The sequence below is a fragment of the Ricinus communis genome, chromosome 10 (genome assembly GCF_019578655.1).
Source record: "Ricinus communis isolate WT05 ecotype wild-type chromosome 10, ASM1957865v1, whole genome shotgun sequence".
Classification (NCBI taxonomy): Eukaryota; Viridiplantae; Streptophyta; class Magnoliopsida; order Malpighiales; family Euphorbiaceae; genus Ricinus; species Ricinus communis.
Genome location: NC_063265.1, coordinates 1,227,016 through 1,248,650, shown reverse-complemented (window position 1 = coordinate 1,248,650; position 21,635 = coordinate 1,227,016). Strand labels below are relative to the sequence as shown.

The window sequence follows — 21,635 nt, the reverse complement described above, 5'->3', positions numbered from 1 at the left end:
CAACTCAAAACATTATTGTTTACCCATTAAATTGATATCATCAGATCAATGACTTCTTAAATCGCAGTTTAATGATTAAATATTAAAATTAATAATTATTAAATTTCAAACTCACATTATCAAAATCAAATAACATAATAATAATAGTCGATCGAAGTGAAAGTGGCTTGATTCTTACAAATCGAGACCTTTTAACGGTGAGATATTTTTTTTGTCGCGATTTATAATCATATTCCTCTCTTTACATACTAAAAATTATAAAACAGTAAAATCACATAGTACTTTTTCTATACTTGCCTATAATATATTATAGAGATAAAAACTTATCATTTTATGTTATCATTTCATTACATGCCAAATCATAATTATTTTTAGCGTATAAAAATAAATACACCAAAACTAGATACAAAAAACTTCTCAAAAACATTAGAAAAGCATGCAAGCATAAATGGAATCCTTAAAGGTCTCCTTACAATATGGTCCATTAAAAAGTCCATGGACATATGTGTAAGAAAACAATCCATTCTACATGAGCATGTAAGATAGCCAAAAACCAGCCACCAATAATACAAAAGAAGCACTAATACGGCCTGAACTAGACGGGGTAGGCCCAGCAGCAGCAGCAGTTAATGCTGAGCTCTCTGATGTGTAGATTTTTGGCGCATCGGGTGCATCTTGAGATATCACGTCCACTGGTAGCCTTAGTCCTTTCTTACAGCTCTCCAAGTTGCTGCTCACGAAGTACCGAATCCCTTCCCCATCGAGCAAAATGCTATCCAGGCCGTCCGTTAAGATCTTGATTGGATTGCTCACATCACACGACATATACTCCTCCTCGGTCTTTAGTTCAGCTATTGCCCCATGTGAAGCCGAGTATGCAAACCCTGCTCCAGGCCAGACCATGACAATAACAAAACTGAAGGTTAAAAAGCAAACTCCTTGAAGCAAATATTTAACACTAAAATTTTGAAAATAATATAGTTTAACATTATGACTGCATTTTACAAAATATTCGTAAAATTTATAAAAATTAAAATTTAAAAATTTATATTTTCAATAAAATTAAAATTAATTTAATTTTCTATAAAATTAAAATTAATTTAATTTTCTATAAAATTAAAATATTAACTTATTAGATCAATCTTCTTAAATCTTTATAAACTGTTTTTACCAAATCTGTTTAGAAAAAATAATTCCCAACTAGTTTTCAACGCAATAAAAAAATAAATGAATAAGCTTTTTCATGTCAAAAAAGGGCTTAATAACAAAATTCGACTTTAAAAAGGAAACTAATGAAGTCCGAGGATTGGATTTGTGCCCCAAATAAGCTATCAGTTCACAAAAGAAATAAAGAAATAAAATCCAGAGACATTAAATTAAATTATGTCAAAAAGAAATGGTCAGTTAAAAAATTTCAATACTCTGTAATATATATTCTAGACTTTATCTTAAAAAGAATCAAGTAACATCAATCAACCAGAAAGTAGAAGTACCATTCTTGTAATATACTCTTTTAATTGAATGGTGTTATCAACAAATCTAGATATTATTTATCTTCTTTTGCTGCGTTTGCTGATAGTTTAGCTATATTGCTAAACTAACAGTCTTAAATTCACTCATTAGGAATAGTCCCTGCAATTAAGAAATCCTAAGTCATGATTAATTTAATATTTAATTAATCAATATCAGAAAAGCAAGCAAAGCAATCTTCTTAAAATAATCATCACAACAGTAAAGAAGGTGCTTAGTAAATTAGTTTAGTTAGTTAACTTAATTAACACAACAATATCTATGCCAAGAAAGAAAGAAAAGGAGAGAGAGAAAGAGGCTCACAGAGTTTGTCTCCGACCCTAAAAGTTCTGCCGGCCAACCAAGAAGCTACGTCCGTAGAAGGATCCCAGCCACGGTCTTCTCCGACCACATGGTGCACCTCTGCTCCAACCCGTTTCTCACCTAGACTCGCTGCAGCTATAACCACAGCTACTGCCACTGCCCATGTTTTGATCACCATGGCCTCCTTTTTCACAAAGCAAACGCCTTACAATGCTTAACTACTTTTCTGTTTCCCTTTAAAAGAGAAAAGAAAAATGTATAGGAGGGAGAGAGAAATAATTTCAGGTTTAGGACCAGAAAAGCCTTCACTAGTGATATGGGTATCAACTACCGGTCTATATACTACAGTTAATAGCGTGACAGTCCGGTTACTTTTTCTTTATTGACTGGTTGGTCATGTTCAGACAACTGGCCTCTTATTGCACTGTTCCCAAGCCAATATGCTGTCACTTTTAACCTTCTATTCAACCTAACATTTGTTTTTGCTTTTCTGTTTAATTTCTTGAACTCCCTGTAATTTTTCAAAAAAATAGTGAACATAGGATCCTCAATTGGGCTCAGCTAATTTAGAAAGTAAACATAATTTTTAGAAGACTGTTTTTTCTAAAAAGATTTATTTTACGGTTAAGAAAAGAAATTTTTTATGATTTCTTTCTAAAGAAAATTTATTTATATATATATTTTTTAAAATTTCAAGTGGTATGTTTAAAAGATATAAAAATAATATTTTTTTTAGTTTTTATTATTATGAAATCATTTTTTATTTTATATTTTAAAATTTTATTAGAAAATTAAAAATATACCTAAAAAAGATTTATTTATTTTTTAATTCAAATTATTATAATCTTAAGAATTCCGTAAAAGGATACTAAAACTTAAAAATATCAATGAATATTATTTTAATTTTAAGTTTTTTAATTTTTAATTTTCATAATTTATCAAAACAATACTAAAATATATTTAAAAAGTATCAAAAACTTATTTTTTAATATTATTATAAATTTTCTTTTCAGAATTTCCTTTCAAAATAAGATATTAAAAAATATACCTATAAGATATTGAAAGGATATTATTTTAACTTGTATTATCCTGAAATCAGTCAAATGAGATAAATTTATTGTTCTAATTTTATTTATGTTTGGTACTTGTTAATTAAATGATTTACATATTTTTTATAGTAACTAATGTATTTTGATAATATGAAATTATGTGTATAAAAAAATATACCAAATGCAGTTTAAAATATATAAAGATATAATTAAAATAAAACTAAAGAAGTCATTTAACGGTAATAAAAATATATTACACAGATATTAATAAAATATCAAATGGATACTATAGTGTAGTTTTGAAAAAACACATATAGATAAAACCTTTTGAAAAAATTCGTAGAAAAATTTAGAAAAAAATCGTACAAATATAAAAAAACTGACCGCAAAAATAAAATTTTTCTCCATTTTTACATATTTTTATAAAAGAACACCCTAATTTTTATTACATAACATAAATATATACGAGTTGGATTCGAATGTTAAGTCCCAAGCCGAAGCCTCATCCAAATTATGGAGGTGGAACCTCTAAACGCATTAGCTTTCTTTAAAGCTTATGAAAATACATTAATAACTATAAAATAATTACAAAAATATATTACTTACTGTTTAAAAAAATTATAAAAAATATATTATTTGTATCACCTTCTTTTAAAACTTACTTGATTGATTATAAAATAATTTAATAAAACTCAAACCATAATAAAACATATTTATTTAGAAAATACACAAACAAGGAATTGTAGAAGCGTTGATCCGAGTTCCGGTGTACCTGAAACAATGGTTAGAAAGCGTTGTACGGGGTTGTCCAATCACTCACTCCAATAGCTAAGTCAGTAATAGTTTTGAGTTGTAAAGTATATAGTAATTATAAAATAATGAATATACATGACATATTGTGTTACAGTCCTTTATATAAAGACAGAAGGTCTTCTAATCCTACAAGGAGTAGGACTTTTGTGAATGTAAAGTCTTCCAATCCTATTAGGATTAGTCTTTTTGGTCATACAATCGAATCCTAGGTCGAATTGGATTTCTAACTAGAGTTCGATTAGGACTTGATTATTAAGACTTCTTATTGTATTTGAATTTGGACTTAGTCAACCCCGTGTTGCTTGGTTATAACAACTAGGCATGCAATGCTCGGTCTACTCTTGTTTGCTCGACCTATTCTTTCATGGTTGGTCTATTTTGTCATGTTCGGCCTATTCTTCATGGTCGGCCTACTGTTTCATGCTTGGCCTACTCTTGTTTAGTTGGCATATTCTCTCATGGTCGGCCTATTCTCTCATGGTCGGCCTATTCTCTCATGGTCGGCTTATTCTTTCATGCTCGGCCTACTCTTTCATTATCGGCCTACTCTTGTCTGGTCGGCCTATTCTTCTATAGTCAGCTTATTCTCTCATAGTCGGCCTATTCTTCATACTCAATCTATATTTTGGTCAGTTATCAACTTCTATTAAGTTTATATTTAATTCTTAAACTATATATTGAAAATGTAGGATATTAGAGTTGAGAAAAACACACTCAATCAAATACAAACACACAATCATGACATCTGATATAATAAAATCATTGAATCCAAAAACAAAACATTTAAAAAATTTACCAATTACAATTTTATTAGAATACTTGCATGCTTTGACATAAGAATGGAGTTTTGTAAGGCAAATACAACATTCACAAAGACTGCGTTGACTGCCTAAAATGAAAGGTCAATTATAAGAACGAATCTTAAGTTTATGGTGTATTGTAATTGTTTCTAAGTTTATAATTGCTTTCTGTTGAATTTCTTATTATTTTATTTTACTAGGATATTACAATTTAGTGATAGAAAATTAGCAACGGATCTAATCCGTCTCTAATAGCAAGGGATCAGAAAATGATGAGCGATGGAAATAAATTAGGTAAATGAAAATAGAAATTACAATGCAATTACGATCGTTTAGAAATGGATTATGGCGAGGGACAAGTCTGTCGCTATAACCTTCACTAACTTTCATGCCATCAAAAGGGTGTGAAGCCTTACGGGAGAATTACTACGGCTAGCAACAAATTTAAAACTAGCAACAAATTGACTTTCATCGCTAGTTTGGTGATAGAATGTGTAGGTTTGTAGTTAGTAATGAATTTATATATATCGTTGAGTGGTAAGAATTTGTTGTTGTATTGTAAAGCAAAACATAGTGTTTCATTAAATCTATTTTGGCGGACTAATATCCGTCGTTAATTTGAAATATTTCAATTTGACAGCAACTCTTTCCCCCCATTTCCATTTCTAAAATCTTTCCTAATCTTTCCTAAATTCCTAATTTTCCTTCTCCTCTCACTTTTCTCTCTGTGTATGTGTGTCAAGCGTCCTCTCTTTGTCATCACGAGAAATGCAAAAGAAAAAGAAGGAAGACGGAAGGAGAAGACACTATCAGATAATCCTGGTGAGCTTTTTTCTCAATTTTATTTTCTGTTAGTTATATATATATATATACACATTCCATCTATATTCCATTCATAGACGGAAGAGGCATTGAATCTAGATTGGATGAGGATATTATTTCTATTTTCTATCCCTAGATCTGGGGCAGTAATCCTAGAAGTATGCCAAGTTATTTTATGGTATTCCTAACCCTTTCACCTAGAATCTTAGGTAAACCATATATATATATATATATACATTCCATCTATATTCCATTCATAGACGGAAGAGGCATTGAATCTAGATTGGATGAGGATATTATTTCTATTTTCTATCCCTAGATCTGGGGCAGTATTCCTAGAAGTATGCCAAGTTATCTTATGGTATTCCTAACTCTTTCACCTAGAATCTTAGGTAAACCAGCTAAGAACTTTTCTTTCCAGAAAGGTTGGTTTGAATCTTCCCTAAGCATGACTATGGTCAAGAAAGTATCTTTATAAGCTTTGAAGTTGCTAAGCTTTTTACAGGTTAGATTGTTGAGAAGCTCAACATTCTTATCTTTTAGAAGAGAAGGGTCTCCTATGAAATAGAGGGAAATTGTCAAGATTAAGGTTGACACATCATCCTCAATAAGATTTCATTTTAAAGCTTTTATTTCAAAGTTTGTATCATTTTAAAGCTTTTATTACAAAGTTTATATATTTGTTCATCCATCAATAAGATTTTGTTATTTTAATCTTATTTTTCCTTATTTTTCCATTTCTATTTAAGATTTAACAAGTGTATACTATGTGCTTGCCTCGTCTGAGGATCTCGCACACCAGAAACTTGTTAGTCTCTATTTGGTATCAGAGCCTACAGGGTTCCTGGGAAGAAAAGATTGTTAGCATAAAAAAGATTTTAAAATATTTTAATCTGCATCATATCTCTGATAAACAAACTTGTTCATTTATGCACAGTGGTAAGTCCCGTCTCGTTTAAGGGCAGTAAATATGGTGGCTTGGTCCATGTTTGTTTAGAAAGTTATTTTGATTTATTTTAAAATGAATTTAGAATCTTTTTTCTGTAGATCTTCTTCTTTTTCAAACTCTTCTACCTCTGAGTCTTCAAGGTCTAAAGGATTAGCAAATAGTGAGGAAATCACTATTGAAGATTTTTGAAAGCATATTGATGATTGGGAAATACCCAAGATTCAAAAGAAACAAATCTATGAGTTTTCAAAGTTTCCTCTCTTCAAAACTGATTTTACTATCAAAACTGAAGAAAGAGATATTCAAATTTCAAAGCCTTTTAAAGAGATCTATCTTTTGAATCCAAAAACCCTCCAGAAGCATAAAGAAAAAGACTATAAGTACATTCATATAGGCCTTGTCCGGGTAGGAATAAAGCCCCTTACCAGAGAAGGTTTAGATACTGCCATCTTAGCAATCCTTAGAGATGCTAGGTTTACAAATTTCTATGATTCTTTATTAGGTACTGTTGAGTCAAGCCTTAATAAAATACCAATTTCTTTCAATTGTTTTCCAAACATTACAATTTCTTTAAATGACAAAAATATTTTAAAGAGCATTGTTCTCCAAATAAAAATACATAATTATAAAATGCTTCAATGATCTATTTCGATAGCATTGATTTTCAAAATACATCACAAAGCCATGATTTCTGCTTTTGGTTTGAAACACAAACTCCACTCACCAAAAGGAGAAACTTTATTCCTCCAAACAGATCTTTCTAAATCCAATGCAACTATTCCAAAAACTATTCAATGGAAAGATATCACTCTTCCAGAAGAATGTATCCTTGAAGGTGCAACCCAACTTGAATCACCAAAGCAAACAGAGCCAAATACAAATCTCAGAAACATAACCCAGTTTCCAGATGGGAAAGTCAAGCTTACATTCAATAGGAAATCAACTTCTTCTAGATTTTCTGATAATGATTCTTCAACCTCGACCATAGATATTGGAAGGGTATCAAAAATACGTTATGTTATTTATGCCCCTTACAAAGAACCAACTTCATCACAAATACAACCAAGATTTTCAACATCTGATATACCAAGCTCAAACACCATATTACAAAATATTGATTACCAAAGCAATATCCCTAGACCTGATTACAATGAACCAAAAAAAGATGATGATATAGGGATCGTCTCTACCCCCTCTTCACCATCACCATCTGCAATAACCCAAAATCTAGAAGCAGAAATCAACATGATTTCAAAAGATTTTCAAATCAGTAAAAAGCTTTTACATGAAGATTTCTATTCAAAGAAAAACCATTCCAAAATTTTTTAGTTTTTTAAACATTTTTTACAAGAAAATGATAGTATCCAAGAAAGACACTACCAATTTTGCATACAAAACAGAATCCAAATCAAATTATTTTATTGGTTTCAGATTTATTGCAAAAAAAAATAGTATTCTTTATCCTTTCAAAGAAAAACTCATTAGTCCTGTTCTGTAAGGAATAAGATTTCAGAATGGAAGGTCGGAGAAAACTAAACCATCCAATCTGAACATCCTCCCCTTAGGAAAATAACCATTTCTTATGGAGAGAATGAAATAGAAGCCACACCCTACAAATTAGTAGGAGAAGAGCTTGAGAAAAATGTCAAGAATATTGTTTAGCAGAACAATTTCTTAAATACCTATCTTAACACAATAGGAAAACAACTTGTTAGGATAAAAAGCCAAATCCAAAAACCTCCTACAGTCTTCACCTCTCCAATTCCCAACACTGGTCATCCAAAAGAGATAAGCCAAACAGAAAAGCTCAAAAATCCAGTCTTTAAACCCTACTAGATTTCAAAGCCTAGTCAAGACCAATTTCAAAAGCAAAATGAGTTTGTTAGAGCAGTCAGGGAACAGCTTAGCAAATTAGCCACTTCTGAGTCCTCCAAAAACCTAGTACCCGATACTCCTCAAAGCAGTAGGAATATCAGTACTATAGATCAAGCCCAATGCGATGAATATAATGATTCAGAGCTTGAAAGTGTCACTGAAAAACCTTTCAACATCAACAGATTGGGATGACAAGCCCCTAGATTAACTTGGCATACTTTTAGGAATACTGCCATAGATCTAGGGATAGAAAGTAGAAATAATATCCTCACCTAATCTAGATTCAATGCCTCTTCCATCTATGAATGGAATATAGATGGAATGTCAGAATACAACATTCTTGGTCTCTTACAACAGATGACCATGGCAGCCAATGCCTACAAAACCCAGAGTGGTACCTCCGATAAAGCCATTGCTGAGCTCTTTATAGCTGGATTTTCTGGCCAGCTTAAAGGATGGTGGAATTACCATCTCACACAAGCACAGTAGCTCCAAATCCTAGGTGCCATCCAAACCACCATAGAAGGGACCCTCATCTTAGATGAGCTAGGAAATCCTATTGAGGATGTTGTGTCAACCTTAATCTTGATAATTTGCCTCCATTTCATAGGAGACTCTTCTCTTCTAAAAGATAAGAATGCTGAGCTTCTTAGCAATCTAACCTGTAAAAACCTTAGCAACTTCCAAGCTTATAAAGATACTTTCCTGACCAAAGTCATGCTTAGGGAAGATTCAAACCAACCTTTCTGGAAAGAAAGTTCTTAGCTGGTTTACCTAAGATTCTAGGTGAAAGGGTTAGGAATACCATAAGAGAAGCCCATAATGGTAAGATCCCTTATGATTTCTACACTTATAGTGAATTAGTTAGCCTTACTCAGAAAGAGAGTTTGAAAATTTGCCATGACCTTATCTCCAAAGACAACTCAAATGGGAAATGAAGAAGACTAGACAGGAGCTAGGTAGTTTTGTAACCAGTTTGAGTATAATTCCATAGAACCTTCCCCTACCTGCAAAGGAAAATGCAAAGAAGATTTTTCTAAATCTTTTAAGAAAAAATGTTTTTTTTCAAAAATAGGAAAGCACCCAAAAACAAAGAGAATTTCTATAAAAGGCCATCCTCTTCTAAATTTCTAAAATAAAATTTCAAAAAAGATTTTAGCAAAATTACTTGCTACAAATGAGGGAGAAAATGTCACACTTCAAAGTATTGCAAGTTTTCTAAAAAACTTCATCAGCTCCAAATAGAAGAAGAAATTTTGAGCAAAATTTCAGCTCTTCTTGTTGATTCCACTGAATCAGAATTTTCGAATAGTGAGGAAGAGTTTCAAATTGATGAAATTAAAACCTCATCCGATTATTCTGAATCAGAATCTAATGATATTTCAAAGAAAATTAATATGCTCACTAGACAACAAGAAGCTCTTCTTGAAGCCGTCAAGCATATTAATGACCCTCAAATCCAAAAACAAGTTTTGAAAGAAATTCTAAAAACTGAAACCCTCATCCCTTCCTCTAGTAAGAACATCTATGATCTTACTATGAACTTAGAGGGGAAAAAATTAAAGAATCATCTCCCTACTATCCAAGAACTTCAAAAAGAAATCAAAGCCATTAAAACAGAACTCAAAGATTTGAAAGAAAAACAACAAAATGATTCTGTTTTGTTATTTTAATCTTATTTTTCCTTATTTTTCCATTTCTATTTAAGATTTAACAAGTGTATGCTCTGTGCTTGCCTCGCCTGAGGATCCTGCACACCAGAAACTTATTAGTCTCTATTTGGTATCAGAGCTGTGATGCAGATTAAAATGATTTTAAAATCTTTTCTTCCCAGGAACCCTGTTGGCTCTGATACCAAATAGATCTTTCCAAATCCAATGCAACTATTCCAAAAACTATTCAATGAAAGGATATCACTCTTCCAGAAGAATGGATCCTTGAAGGTGCAACCCAACCTGAATCACTAAAGCAAACAGAGCCAAATACAAATCTCAAAAACATAACCCAGTTTCCAGATGGGAAAATCAAGCTTACATTCAATAGGAAATCAACTTCTTCTAGATTTTCTGATGATGATTCTTCAACCTCGACCATAGATATTGGAAGAGTATCATAAATACCTTATATTATTTTATGCCCTTTACAAAGAACCAACTCCATCATAAACATAACCAAGATGTTCAACATCTGATGTACCAAGCTCAAACACCATATTACAAAATGTTGATTACCAAAGCAATATCCCTAGACCTGTTTACAATGAACCAAAAAAGAATGATGATATAGAGACCGTCTCTACCCCCTCTTCACCATCACCATCTGCAATAATCCAAAATCTAGAAGCAGAAATCAATATGATTTCAAAAGATTCTCAAATCAATAAAAAGCTTTTACATGAAGATTTCTATTCAAAGAAAAACCATTCCAAAAAACTTTAATTTTTTAAACATTTTCTACAAGAAAATGACATTATCCAAGAAAGATACTACCAATTTTGCATACAAAATAGAATTCAAATCAAATTTTTTGATTGGTTTCAGATTTATTGCAAAGAAAATAGTATTCTTTATCATTTCAAAGAAAAACTCATTAGTCCTATTACTGTAAGGAACAAGACTCTAGAATGGAAGGTCGGAGAAAACCAAACCATCCAAACTGAAAAAGAATAAGAAACTCTGGTATTCTTCAAGTCATACCATTAGAAATATAGTGAGAAAAGAAAGTGTGAGAGTGATAGTGAGAAATCACCTTCCTCTTGTATTCAACTACTCTTGTAAGTTATATTTCTTTTGTTTGAAGCTTTCATTTTAAAGCGTTTATTTCAAAGTTTGTATCATTTTAAAGCTTTGGTTTCAAAGTTTGTATATTTGTTCATCCATTAATAAGATTTTGTTATTTTAATCTTATTTTTCCTTATTTTTCCATTTCTATTTAAGATTTAACAAGTGTATGCTATATGCTTGCCTCGTCTGAGGATCCTGCACACCAGAAACTTGTTAGTCTCTATTTGGTAAATATATATATATATATATATATTTTTTTTTTTAATCTTAGAAAAAAAATGAGGAGAAGAAGAAAAAATAAGGAAAAGGAAAAGAAAAAAAAAAGGTAATATTTCAATTTTTTTACTTGTATTATTTTTAATTTCTGTATTTTTTATTTGATATTAATATTGTGTTAAATTATATTTATTTAATGCATTTAGTTGTCTATTAGTTGTTAATTATTGTTTTATTTTTATTTTGTTGCCTTTATATTTTTCATAATTTTTTTCTTATATATGTGTTGTACATACACTTTATTTATTTTTATTACATTTTACTTTTGAAAAAAAAAATTAATTTCTATTTCTTTTAATTGTCTTAGTTTATTAATTATTGTTTTAGTTTAATTTTTTTATTACATCTTATATACATATATCTGTAATTTTTAAATATATATGTGATTAGGTTAATTTAATTAATATTGTTGTGTTCTAGAATTAATAATAAATTTTATGTAATAAATTTTATGTGTGTTGAATTTTATTGCTGAAATATGTTGTGATGTACAGGGCGGGTAAGAAAATGTAGTTTGGTACCCAACTCCGATGTTTATATTAGAAGTGTATTTTCTATAGGAATATGAACCCATTTTACGGGAAGTTTGGATCAATTATTAAGGAAAATATTGTCGAAATTTCAATAGAAATTATGATAGTATTTTATTTAATTTTATAATAGTAAAAAAAATAGAGCAATTTTGTAATATATATATATATATATATATATATATATATATATATATACTCTTGCTAGTGAATAACCGATTAAATTGGAATCTAATTTTATTAAAGATGTATCTTTACGATTAATTTGTGTTTATATCCTGTTGTTATTATAGGTAAAAATTAATTTGATATGAATCAGAATCAATAAATAAGTCATACGACCATTGCTATTATAAATAAAAATTAATAAAATTTAATAATTAAACTTAAAATTTTGAAGCTTACTAAAGGGGATCTATAGGATCACTAGAGTTGACCGATTATTTCCATATTCTCGGGCAAACCTTCTTGGAATACCTCGAAATATACAAGTCATAAGAATAAGTCTTGTATGGAAGTTATAATGCATTAAAAGTACGTCCCACATAAACAATTTTGTTAGAAGTGGTTATCTGATCTCTAACACAATCAATTTTAGTAATTAAAATAGCACAAATTGAAAATCATTGATACCATGGCTTTTTACACTAAGTTAATCGAAAGAATTCTAACCCACTAAATTCTAATCAAAGCTACCAACTTGTCAGTGATAGAAATGCTGACATTGCAACATAGAAAAGTATAAACATGAAAAATTATAGGGAGAAAGCATAAGAAAGAATTAGTAGTGACATGACAAGAGAAGATAAAACCACTTATAAGCTTCTCGTCACGAAAGGTTCATTAGGAATTATCTTGAAGAAACGATGCATTTGCCCTTACTCAAGGTGTTCCCTTTATTTTATTTCTTGGAGCAAGAAGTCATTATTGGTGAATTGACCATGTAAATTTCTATAGGTGTGGAGTTTTATATAGTGGACCTTAGAAAGATGGCTTAAGGTGAAGACATATTGAGGCTTTGGTACTTGGAATAGTTGGATTGCTCAATGTTGATTGCCTTTGAATTTGACTTGGATAACAAAACTGTCTTATCAAGTGCTTTTAGTGGCACACTTCTGTGACAGCCTGACCTAAAGAAGCGGTTCAACAAGGGCGGGAAGTGAATGCTGGTAAAAGATAGGATGCTTGGACAAGGAGCGGCTTCTGGTAGGTTTCTAGGATGGCAACACTCTAAGGTACTGGGAGTACATGAATGAATCGAATTGCACATCGAAATAGGGTGGGGAATGGTTGATAATATATATATATATATATATATATATAAAGTTGAAACTAATCACATGAGGCACCTTTTAGTTGTTTGGCTGTGGAGTTGTAGGAACTCCAAAGTTAATTGTGCTTAGTTCAGAGAAATTCTAGGATGGGGGACCTCCTAGGAAGTTCTCAAACCCGTTAAAGGGACAAAACTGTGAGGCCAGTAGGGGGACGAAGCGGACAATATCTTATGTTATTTAGTTCTGGGTCGTTACAAATGGTATCAGAGCAGGACCTTTCTAGTAGATGTGTGATTCGAGGACGAACCAGGCGAAAGTTGGTGGGCATGTGACAGCCTAACCTAGAGAAGCGGTTCGATGAGGGTAGGAAATAAATGCCGGGGTAAAAGATAGTATGCCTGGATAAGGAGCGGCTTCTGGCAGGCTTCTAGGATGACAGCTCTCTAAGGTACGGGGATACATGAATGAATCGAATTGCACATCAAAATAGGGTGGGGAATGATTGATAACATATATGTAAAAAGTTGGAACTAATCACATGAGACGCCTTTTGGTTGTTTAGCTGTGAAGTTATAGGAACTCCAAGTTAAATAAAATGGCCAATTACATTATTATTTGCTAAACAGACAAAGGGTTCGTTCTCGTGAATTTGAATCATAACTTATAATACAATTACTTGAACTGATTAAAATGAACATTTTTTGAAAAAGAACTTAGACTAAATTAAGCCCACGGTTGAAACGTTGGTGTTAAAGTGATCCATCTCATACTAACAGAAAAAAGGAGAATTTTTGCATAAAATTCTTCAATATGTTAAATTATTAAAATTTAATAATTAAGTGTTTAAAGTTTAGGCAAGATAAATTAATATATATATATATATATATATATATATATATATATATATATGTGTGTGTGTGTGTGTGTGTGTATATATATATATATATAGGTTCCACTATTGACAGTGGCAGTGGGAGATCAAAAGGCAAATCATCAGCAATACCAACTTGTGGTAGATTGAGGCGACGATAGCCATCTCCTCCACCTGGAATGGTGACATTACCTCCACCATTTATTGTGTTACCCTCGACTGCTCCGACGATAGCCCTAGGTGCTACTCGACCACCATCTATTGCGTCACCGTCAGTTGCTCCAACTACTACTCCACTACCCCTACAACTTGGCACAAGTGTCGGGAGTCTAGCGATTGAGGCTTCTACTACGACTAGACCACTATCACTCACTATTAGTAGGAGATCAGATATGGGTCGTTCCTCCTCGAGATTGATCCAGCGAGGTACTTTTATATTATAGCAATATAGGATTTTTAAGTTTGTAATTTACTTACCGTGTTACTTTAATTTGTTAAATTTCTTAACTTTTGGTGTAGTAGGTAGTTCATCCAGTCACATGCTGCTTCATCCATTATGACCCATAGTTTTCTTCTACATTTACATCTGAGTGGGCATGATTGGAAGATTTGAATGATGTTATTGCCTTCTATTGTGATGAGTTCAGGGTAAATTATTAATTATTAAGTTTTTTAATTCTCATATATATAAATTATTGATTTAATTTATTTCCTTTCTATTTTTTAAGAATTGTAGAAGGTTTGGCATTGGGATTTTCGACTCGATACCATGGTGTTTCAAAGGTGGTGAACACAAGTTGGCACCTAGTACGGTAACAAACTATGCAAGTAGAGGGCCAAGGGTCAGAGATAGGATTGGTCCGAGAGGAGATGTGGAGTAGCTGGATGGTTTATTGATTCTTTGAGAAGTCTCAAAGGAAACATTGTTGCCTCCAAGAATCGGTACGGAGAGATTAAAGGCGAGGGATCAAGATTGTCACTCCATATGAGGGGTTCGAGCTCTATGATTGAGTGAGCAAGAAGGATGGTACGTAATCTAACTTATTAATTTTACAGTTATTAGTTTAAATTAAATTATATGGAATTATTAGTATGTTAATTTTTATAATCACCGCTCTTAAAATGTATAATCAAACACGTGATTTGGGCTAAAAGCAACCATGTTAAGCTGTTTGTGGCCACCCACACCTGGTAGACACCAGACGGTAGCCGTTAGTACGTCGATTGACAATCTTAAGATGTCGTTGTAAGACTAAAATGATAATCCAATTTATGTGTATAATTTTTTTCCCAAAATTATATTATTTATACTATTTAAATTTTTTATTTTAGTATTGGTACCATCAGCTAGTAGTGACCGCTTCTCGGTTAGCTTAGGGATCCAGAGAGCCACTAGAGTTGGAAACTACAGAGTTATTCCACCAGGTGTTATGCAGTGAGAAGAAGTGTCGCATCTATGGCATGGGTTCTAAGGCACCCTCTTTCTTTAGCCATGGATCGTCTTGTAGCTCAACTACCGAATCTCAAGCGACAAATGTCCCAAATCCCTTGAAGATACGAGTCATCGAGACTGTGCAACAGTAGGTGAGGTCTATGTTAGATGAGGACAGACTTGTCCTCCGCTAGGAGTAAGAGAAAGTAACTTCTAGTATCTATACAGAGATTCGACAGCTCACCCGAGAGGTCTCCATGAAGTTTTTGACGCCCGACATATCCTTCTCCGCCCCAGTCCTATAGTAATAGTAGTAGTAGGATGACCATAAATCAAATATTTGCTATTTATTTTATATATGTCAATCAAATCTAATTAATTAGTTAATATTTTAAAATTATTAAGCCAAATATAAGATACAGAATAACATAAAATTGCAACAAACTTATGATAGATAATTTGTTGCTAACTATCCCATAATCATGGCAAGATTAGCGAAAGAAAGTCCGTCACCAATTTAGCAGCTAATATCATCTAGTGACGGTTATGGTCACTCAACAATTAGCAACGGACTACCCGTTGCTATTTTGTCGCTACTTTTAGCGACATAAATGATTCATGTTTTTTTTACGAGGAGCAAATTAGCAATGGATATATTCTATCGCTGACTCATACTAGCGACAGATTTAGTATGTTTAGTGATGGAAAAGTATATCGTTAAACTATCAGTTTTCTTGTAGTTTATCTTGATTTTGGTTTGATAAAATTCTTTATTTATCTTGAATTTTTTTTTTGATTTAGAAAATGAAAAGTCATATACAATAAATATTAGCTTCTATGCCCACATGTTTTGGCTATAGTTAAGGAAAAGCAACAATAGTATGAATATTGCTCAAATTGCTGTTACTTTTCATTCTTTTTATTACTTTTTACTGTAATTAAAATTCATTAGAATATTATATGATAATAGATTGGTTTCAGATAAGTTTTTGTTTAGTATTGATTAGTTTTTGCCAAGTTTATGTTTCAATACCCATTTTCCAGATGTAGATATCAGGGGAATTATGGAAAATCCGATGATGAAAGTTGCTAATTTTCTTGAGTCTCCCAGAGTTGGAGAAGGTCAAAATCCCAATCAGAGTTATAATTAATTGAGCTAAATATTATGTTTGGAAATTAAATTAGGCTAAATTAACAAAAAAATTAAATTTTAAGGTCAAAAACAGTAAAATGGCCAAGTTTAGGGGCTAAATTATAAATTTTCGCAAGGCTGCCAAGATTTATAGACTATCGACTCTACGTATAGCCGATTGCTTATGCCAAAGCCGATTAGCTCTGAGCAGTGCCGGTCTGTGCAGTGTCGGTTGGCTCAAAACTCAATTTTTATGGTAATGTTTTATGTATGTCCAATTTTAAATACCACAACCATCAAAATCAAATTTCTAGAAGGGATTTTATCAATAATTATCTAATTTTTTAATATTCTTATGATTAAATGGGTATTTATCAATATTATAAAACAAGTATTAATCGATTGGAAAAAGATTTTGATAAAGCCATTTTTATCTTTAATTCTTGGAATTATCGATAATTAAATGGAGAGTATATCTAAGTCTCTAGGGTTTTCCTAACCTTTCTCTATAAATAGAAAAGAAAATCCTAGGCTTAGGGGGTTGACAACTGAGTAGAGAACGATTGGTAAGATTTTGGCATATACTTACTGTGATTTTCAAAAGTAAAGACAAAATCTATTAAATACTTTAGATTCCTACCCTATTTGAGTCAACTTCCTCCTCTACTCTCGAGACTCAAGGATCTGCATAATACGAGGATTTCAAAGCATCCATATCATCATCATTCTCTTCTTTCCTAATTTCTTTATTACTTTTTTTATCTTTTATTGTTAGAAACACGCTAAGGTTTTGTAATTTCTTTCAATGATGGTTATTTTTTATGTTATATGTGTTAGAATTAGGTTTTAGCATGACTTTCATGATTTTATGACATGCATGTTTCATGGATTTTGAATATGATATGCATGTTGACTGCACTGGCCGGAGAAGGTAGAAGTCGGGGAGTGAAAGGGAGTAGCGGGGGAAAGAAGGGAAATGAGAAGGGGAGAGGAAGGAAAGAAAAAGGGAGGAAGGAAGGAATTTATTATTATTATTATTATTATTATTATTATTAATTTTTTTATTTTTTATTTTATTTTATCTTTTTCGAGTATTACAAAGCATCTCCTCAAAAACAACACTCTACCAATAAACCACATAGTGTTGTATGAAGAGCATTTAAAAGTCGGTCTTAGATTACCTCTAGATTCTTTTATTAAGGTCGTTATCTTAAATAATAATATTTCCATAGCTCAGCTTCATCCTAATTTCATATGTCTTCTAGTCGCTTTTTAAGCAATTATGTAAATATTTTGACTTTGTTCCTACTCCGTATTTCTTTTCTCTTTTTACTTAGTTGCTCGAGCAACTCAGCATGCCTTTATTTATGTTAGAGCCCGAGCTAGCCACAAAATCTTAGATGGTCTTGTTTCTTCCATTCATAATTGGTGAGATTGGTACTTTCTGGTTTCTCATCCATCAGACTTCACCAATCTCCCGAGAAGGTGGCATGTGTAGCGGACTCAAAAGCAACCAAAATTAAACCTTAGGGAGGACCTAAACAATCATAAAATCTTATTGAACGTTAGAAAATGAGGGTCTCCTCTTGCAGTAACTTCCCCCATAAATCAATTCTTGGTCGGTCTTGAAACATCCGAATAATAAAGAGCTGAGCAAGGTGGCAGCTCTTCAAGTATACCTACTCAGGCTTTTATTTGTTTGGTTGTTCCTAGCTCCCATTATGCTTCTCTAATTTGATCATTTACTTCTTTTTTCTTAGCAGTGATTGATATGAAACAGCTTAAGAAGATCAAACTCACTTAGGGCAGGAGGTCTGCTTCCTCATCCTCAGCTCTGCTTGCTCATTCACCAGCCCCGACTCAACATGGTACTATTTAGGATAACACGACTACTCCTGACCTGAGCTTGGAGCTGCCAGTGGAATACCATACGTTGGCAATGCGACTTCCATCTTCTGGAGATCGTGGAAAGCGTCCTCGGCTGATAGATGAGGATGATTGTGTGGAGGTCAACGTTCTTACCACCAACCGTTGTCCTAATCCTTGACCTTTACTGGAGAAAAAATATAGGGCAAGTCCTACGGTCCAAACGCCTTCTTTGGCTGAAGAGCTCGCTGGCCTGATCAATTTTAAGACTCATATTATGGAGCTCGAGAATATGCATCCTTCTGAGTTTCATGCTCTTCAGATGTATCTTATCTTTCAGGTAACTTTATCTCTTATTAAGTGTCTTTCCTTTCTCCTTCTTTTAGCTTTTTTAATACATGTTCGACCTTTCAGGCTGTGACATTGGGCAATGTTTGAAAAAAATATGAGAGGCAACTGATTGAGCAAGCTTCTCATGATCGCGTTAAGGCGGAGAGCTTTGAGCATATCCTCCAAAAACAATCTGAAGAATTTGCTGCTTCAGAGCGAAAGTGGGAAAGTGAGCTTCAAGCTACTAATGCCCAGGCTGAAAATTCTACTACTCAGCTCGGCTCGATTATGGCTGAAATGAGAAATGTCGATCTCTGTATTGCCGAGTTAGAATTGTAATATGCTTCCCTTACCTCCAAATTTGTTGATCAAACTACATTTAATGAGAAGTTGGAGGCTGAAAAGGATGGATTTTATTCGGAGATGTCATTCCTTCTATCCAACGACAAGGAAGCTGTTAAAGAGGATGTGAAGGCAAAGTTTCCGGATGCTGATCTTTCTTGGAGGAGCTGGATATTAAGGAAGTCGACAACAAGGCTAGGGAGCAGAGGGGTCGAGATTGCCGGTGTAGTTCCTCTTTCGAGAGATGATCTTGATGTAGAGGGTGACCTCAATGAAGCTCGTGACATTGTAAATGAGTCCTTAACTTCACAACCTTATATTTTTTTCTATGGCTTAATGAAATCATCTTTTTCCACCGTGACTTTCTATTTTTTAAACTTTGCTTTTTGATATTTGGCTAAGTATAGTAACTCGATACTATAGAAGATATAACATACTTTAACAGACCTTCAACAATAAAAATTTGTAAATAATAGGATAAACCTTCATACCTGAATTTGGATATTTTCCATGTATATGAGCTCAGTTGTCTTTGTTGATTATTCTGTGATGAACTTCTTATGATCGCAATCTTGTAAGGTACTTAAGAAATAGGCTCGATGCTCCCAGGTGGCGTCTTTAATTTAATGCCTTGGTTTGTGCAAAGTGCTTTGAGATTAGCTTGGTGCACCTAATAGTGGTGTCTTTAAGATAATGCATTGGTTTGTGCTAAGTGCTATAAGATGAGCTCGGTGTGCCTAAATTGGCATCTTTAAGATAGTGCACTGATTCTTGCTAAGTGCTCTGAGATGAGCTCGGTGCACCTAAAGTGGCGTCTTTACTAGTTGTATGCTAAAAAAGATTGTACTTTATTAATGAGCAAAAATATATGAAATCAAAGCAGGAAATGGCATACTTAAAAACTTAAAATGTGCCTTGTGCTATCCTTGGATGTTTATTGATTGTATTTCTTGAGTACTTGGACGTCCTACGACCGAGGGAGCTCTCTTCCTGCTATATTAGCTATCTTATATGCTCCTCCTTTGAGTACCTTCACAATCTTATAAGGGCATTTCCAATTAGGTTATAATTTGCCTGCTCCTCCTTTACCAATGTTAGCTCTTTTCATTACTAGTTCGCTTAGGAAAAATGACCTAGGTCGAACTCTGTGATCATGATAGTTAGCCATTTTGTGCTTGTAAGCTTCATTTCGTTCTTTGGCTTCCGCTCTTCACTCTTCTAATAAATTCAGGCATAACCTCGTGTGCTCCTCATTCTTCTTTTTATCATAGTATTGCACTTTTAAGGTCAGCATTCCCATTTCTACTAGTATCATGGACTCTGCTCTGTAGGCTAATTTGAAGGGTGTCTCACCAGTTACCATTCTAGGTGTTGTTCTGTATGACCATAGAACGCTGTGAAGCTCGTCAATCCTTCTGCCTTTTCTTTTATCTAATCTCTTTTTCAGCCCTTGGAGGATTGTTCGATTTGTGACCTTAATTAACCCATTAGTCTGAGGATGAGCTACTGAGGTGAATCAGAGGTTGATCTTCATGCGAGTATAAAAACTCTTAAATTTCGTATTATCGAATTATTTTCTGTTGTCGATCACCACCGTATGGGGAATGCCATATCTACACATGATCTTCCTTTAGAAGAAATCAATTGTCCTTTTCTCTATGATAGTGGCTACAGCTTCAGCTTCTACCCACTTTGTGAAGTGGTCGATTGCTACGAGCAAGAACTTCTTTTGCCCCGCTGCAAGAGGGAAGGGTCCGAGGATATCCATGCCCTATGCTACAAAGGGCCAAGGACTGGTGATTGGACACTACAGTGCAATAGGTAGGTGAGACACATTATCATGCTCTTAGCACTTTTTGCAAACTTATATGAGCTTCTTTGTATCTTTATGCATGGTCGGCCATAAATATCCTTGGAGGATAGCTTTTCTAGCCGTAGTGCTAGCTGCCTCATGAGTGCCACAGATCCCTTCATGAATTCCTCTAAGGACGTAGTCTAGTTTTTCTTTTGTAATGCACCTAGACCGAGGATGAGATATAGACTTTTTTTATAGTATATCCTCTTAAAAAGAGTATATAGCAGAGGTCTTTACTATTTTTGTTGCAACATTCTTATCCTTTAGTAGCTTGTCTTCTTCAAGGTATTGTATGATCTTCATCATGCATTAATCATGTTCTTTAATGACCATTATTTCCTCTTTCGCGATGCTAGGTTCTTCAAGTATGTAAAATGAAACTTTACTACTAGGCTCTCCCTACAAGGCGAGCTTAGCTAGGAAGTCTGCTCTTTATTTTCATCTCTAGGAACCTAGATGATACTTCATTCTCCTTAATTCTTTAGAGTATAGCTTTTATCCTACTTACATACTTAGTTAAATCAGGGTCTTTTACTTCAAAGATCCCCATTACTTAATTTACCACTAGTTTTGAGTCGCTGATGATGCTCAGATGCTCTGTTCGTACTGCTAAGGCCATCTTCAAACCAGCAAGCAATGCTTCATATTCGACGATATTGTTCGAAGCTTTGAACTTTATCTATATTGAGCTTTTGAGTCGGATATTATCCGAACCTTCAAGGAGTATCCCTGCTCTTGCCCCATATATATTAGAGGCTTCATCAACATGTAGTGTCCATTTTACAAGGGCTTCGTCCACACTT

General features: G+C 33.1%; 1 protein-coding gene across 1 annotated transcript; it reads right to left on the bottom strand.

The window, feature by feature from the left end:
* Window positions 1-305: 305 nt before the first annotated feature.
* Window positions 306-2,146, bottom strand: LOC8270267 (umecyanin). The gene is made up of 2 exons (XM_002520520.4): window positions 1,834-2,146; window positions 306-884 (listed from the first exon to the last, which is right to left on the bottom strand). The coding sequence occupies exons 1-2, from the start codon at window positions 2,009-2,011 to the stop codon at window positions 526-528; spliced, it is 537 nt and encodes a 178-aa protein (XP_002520566.1). The 5' UTR covers window positions 2,012-2,146; the 3' UTR covers window positions 306-525.
* Window positions 2,147-21,635: the final 19,489 nt, after the last annotated feature.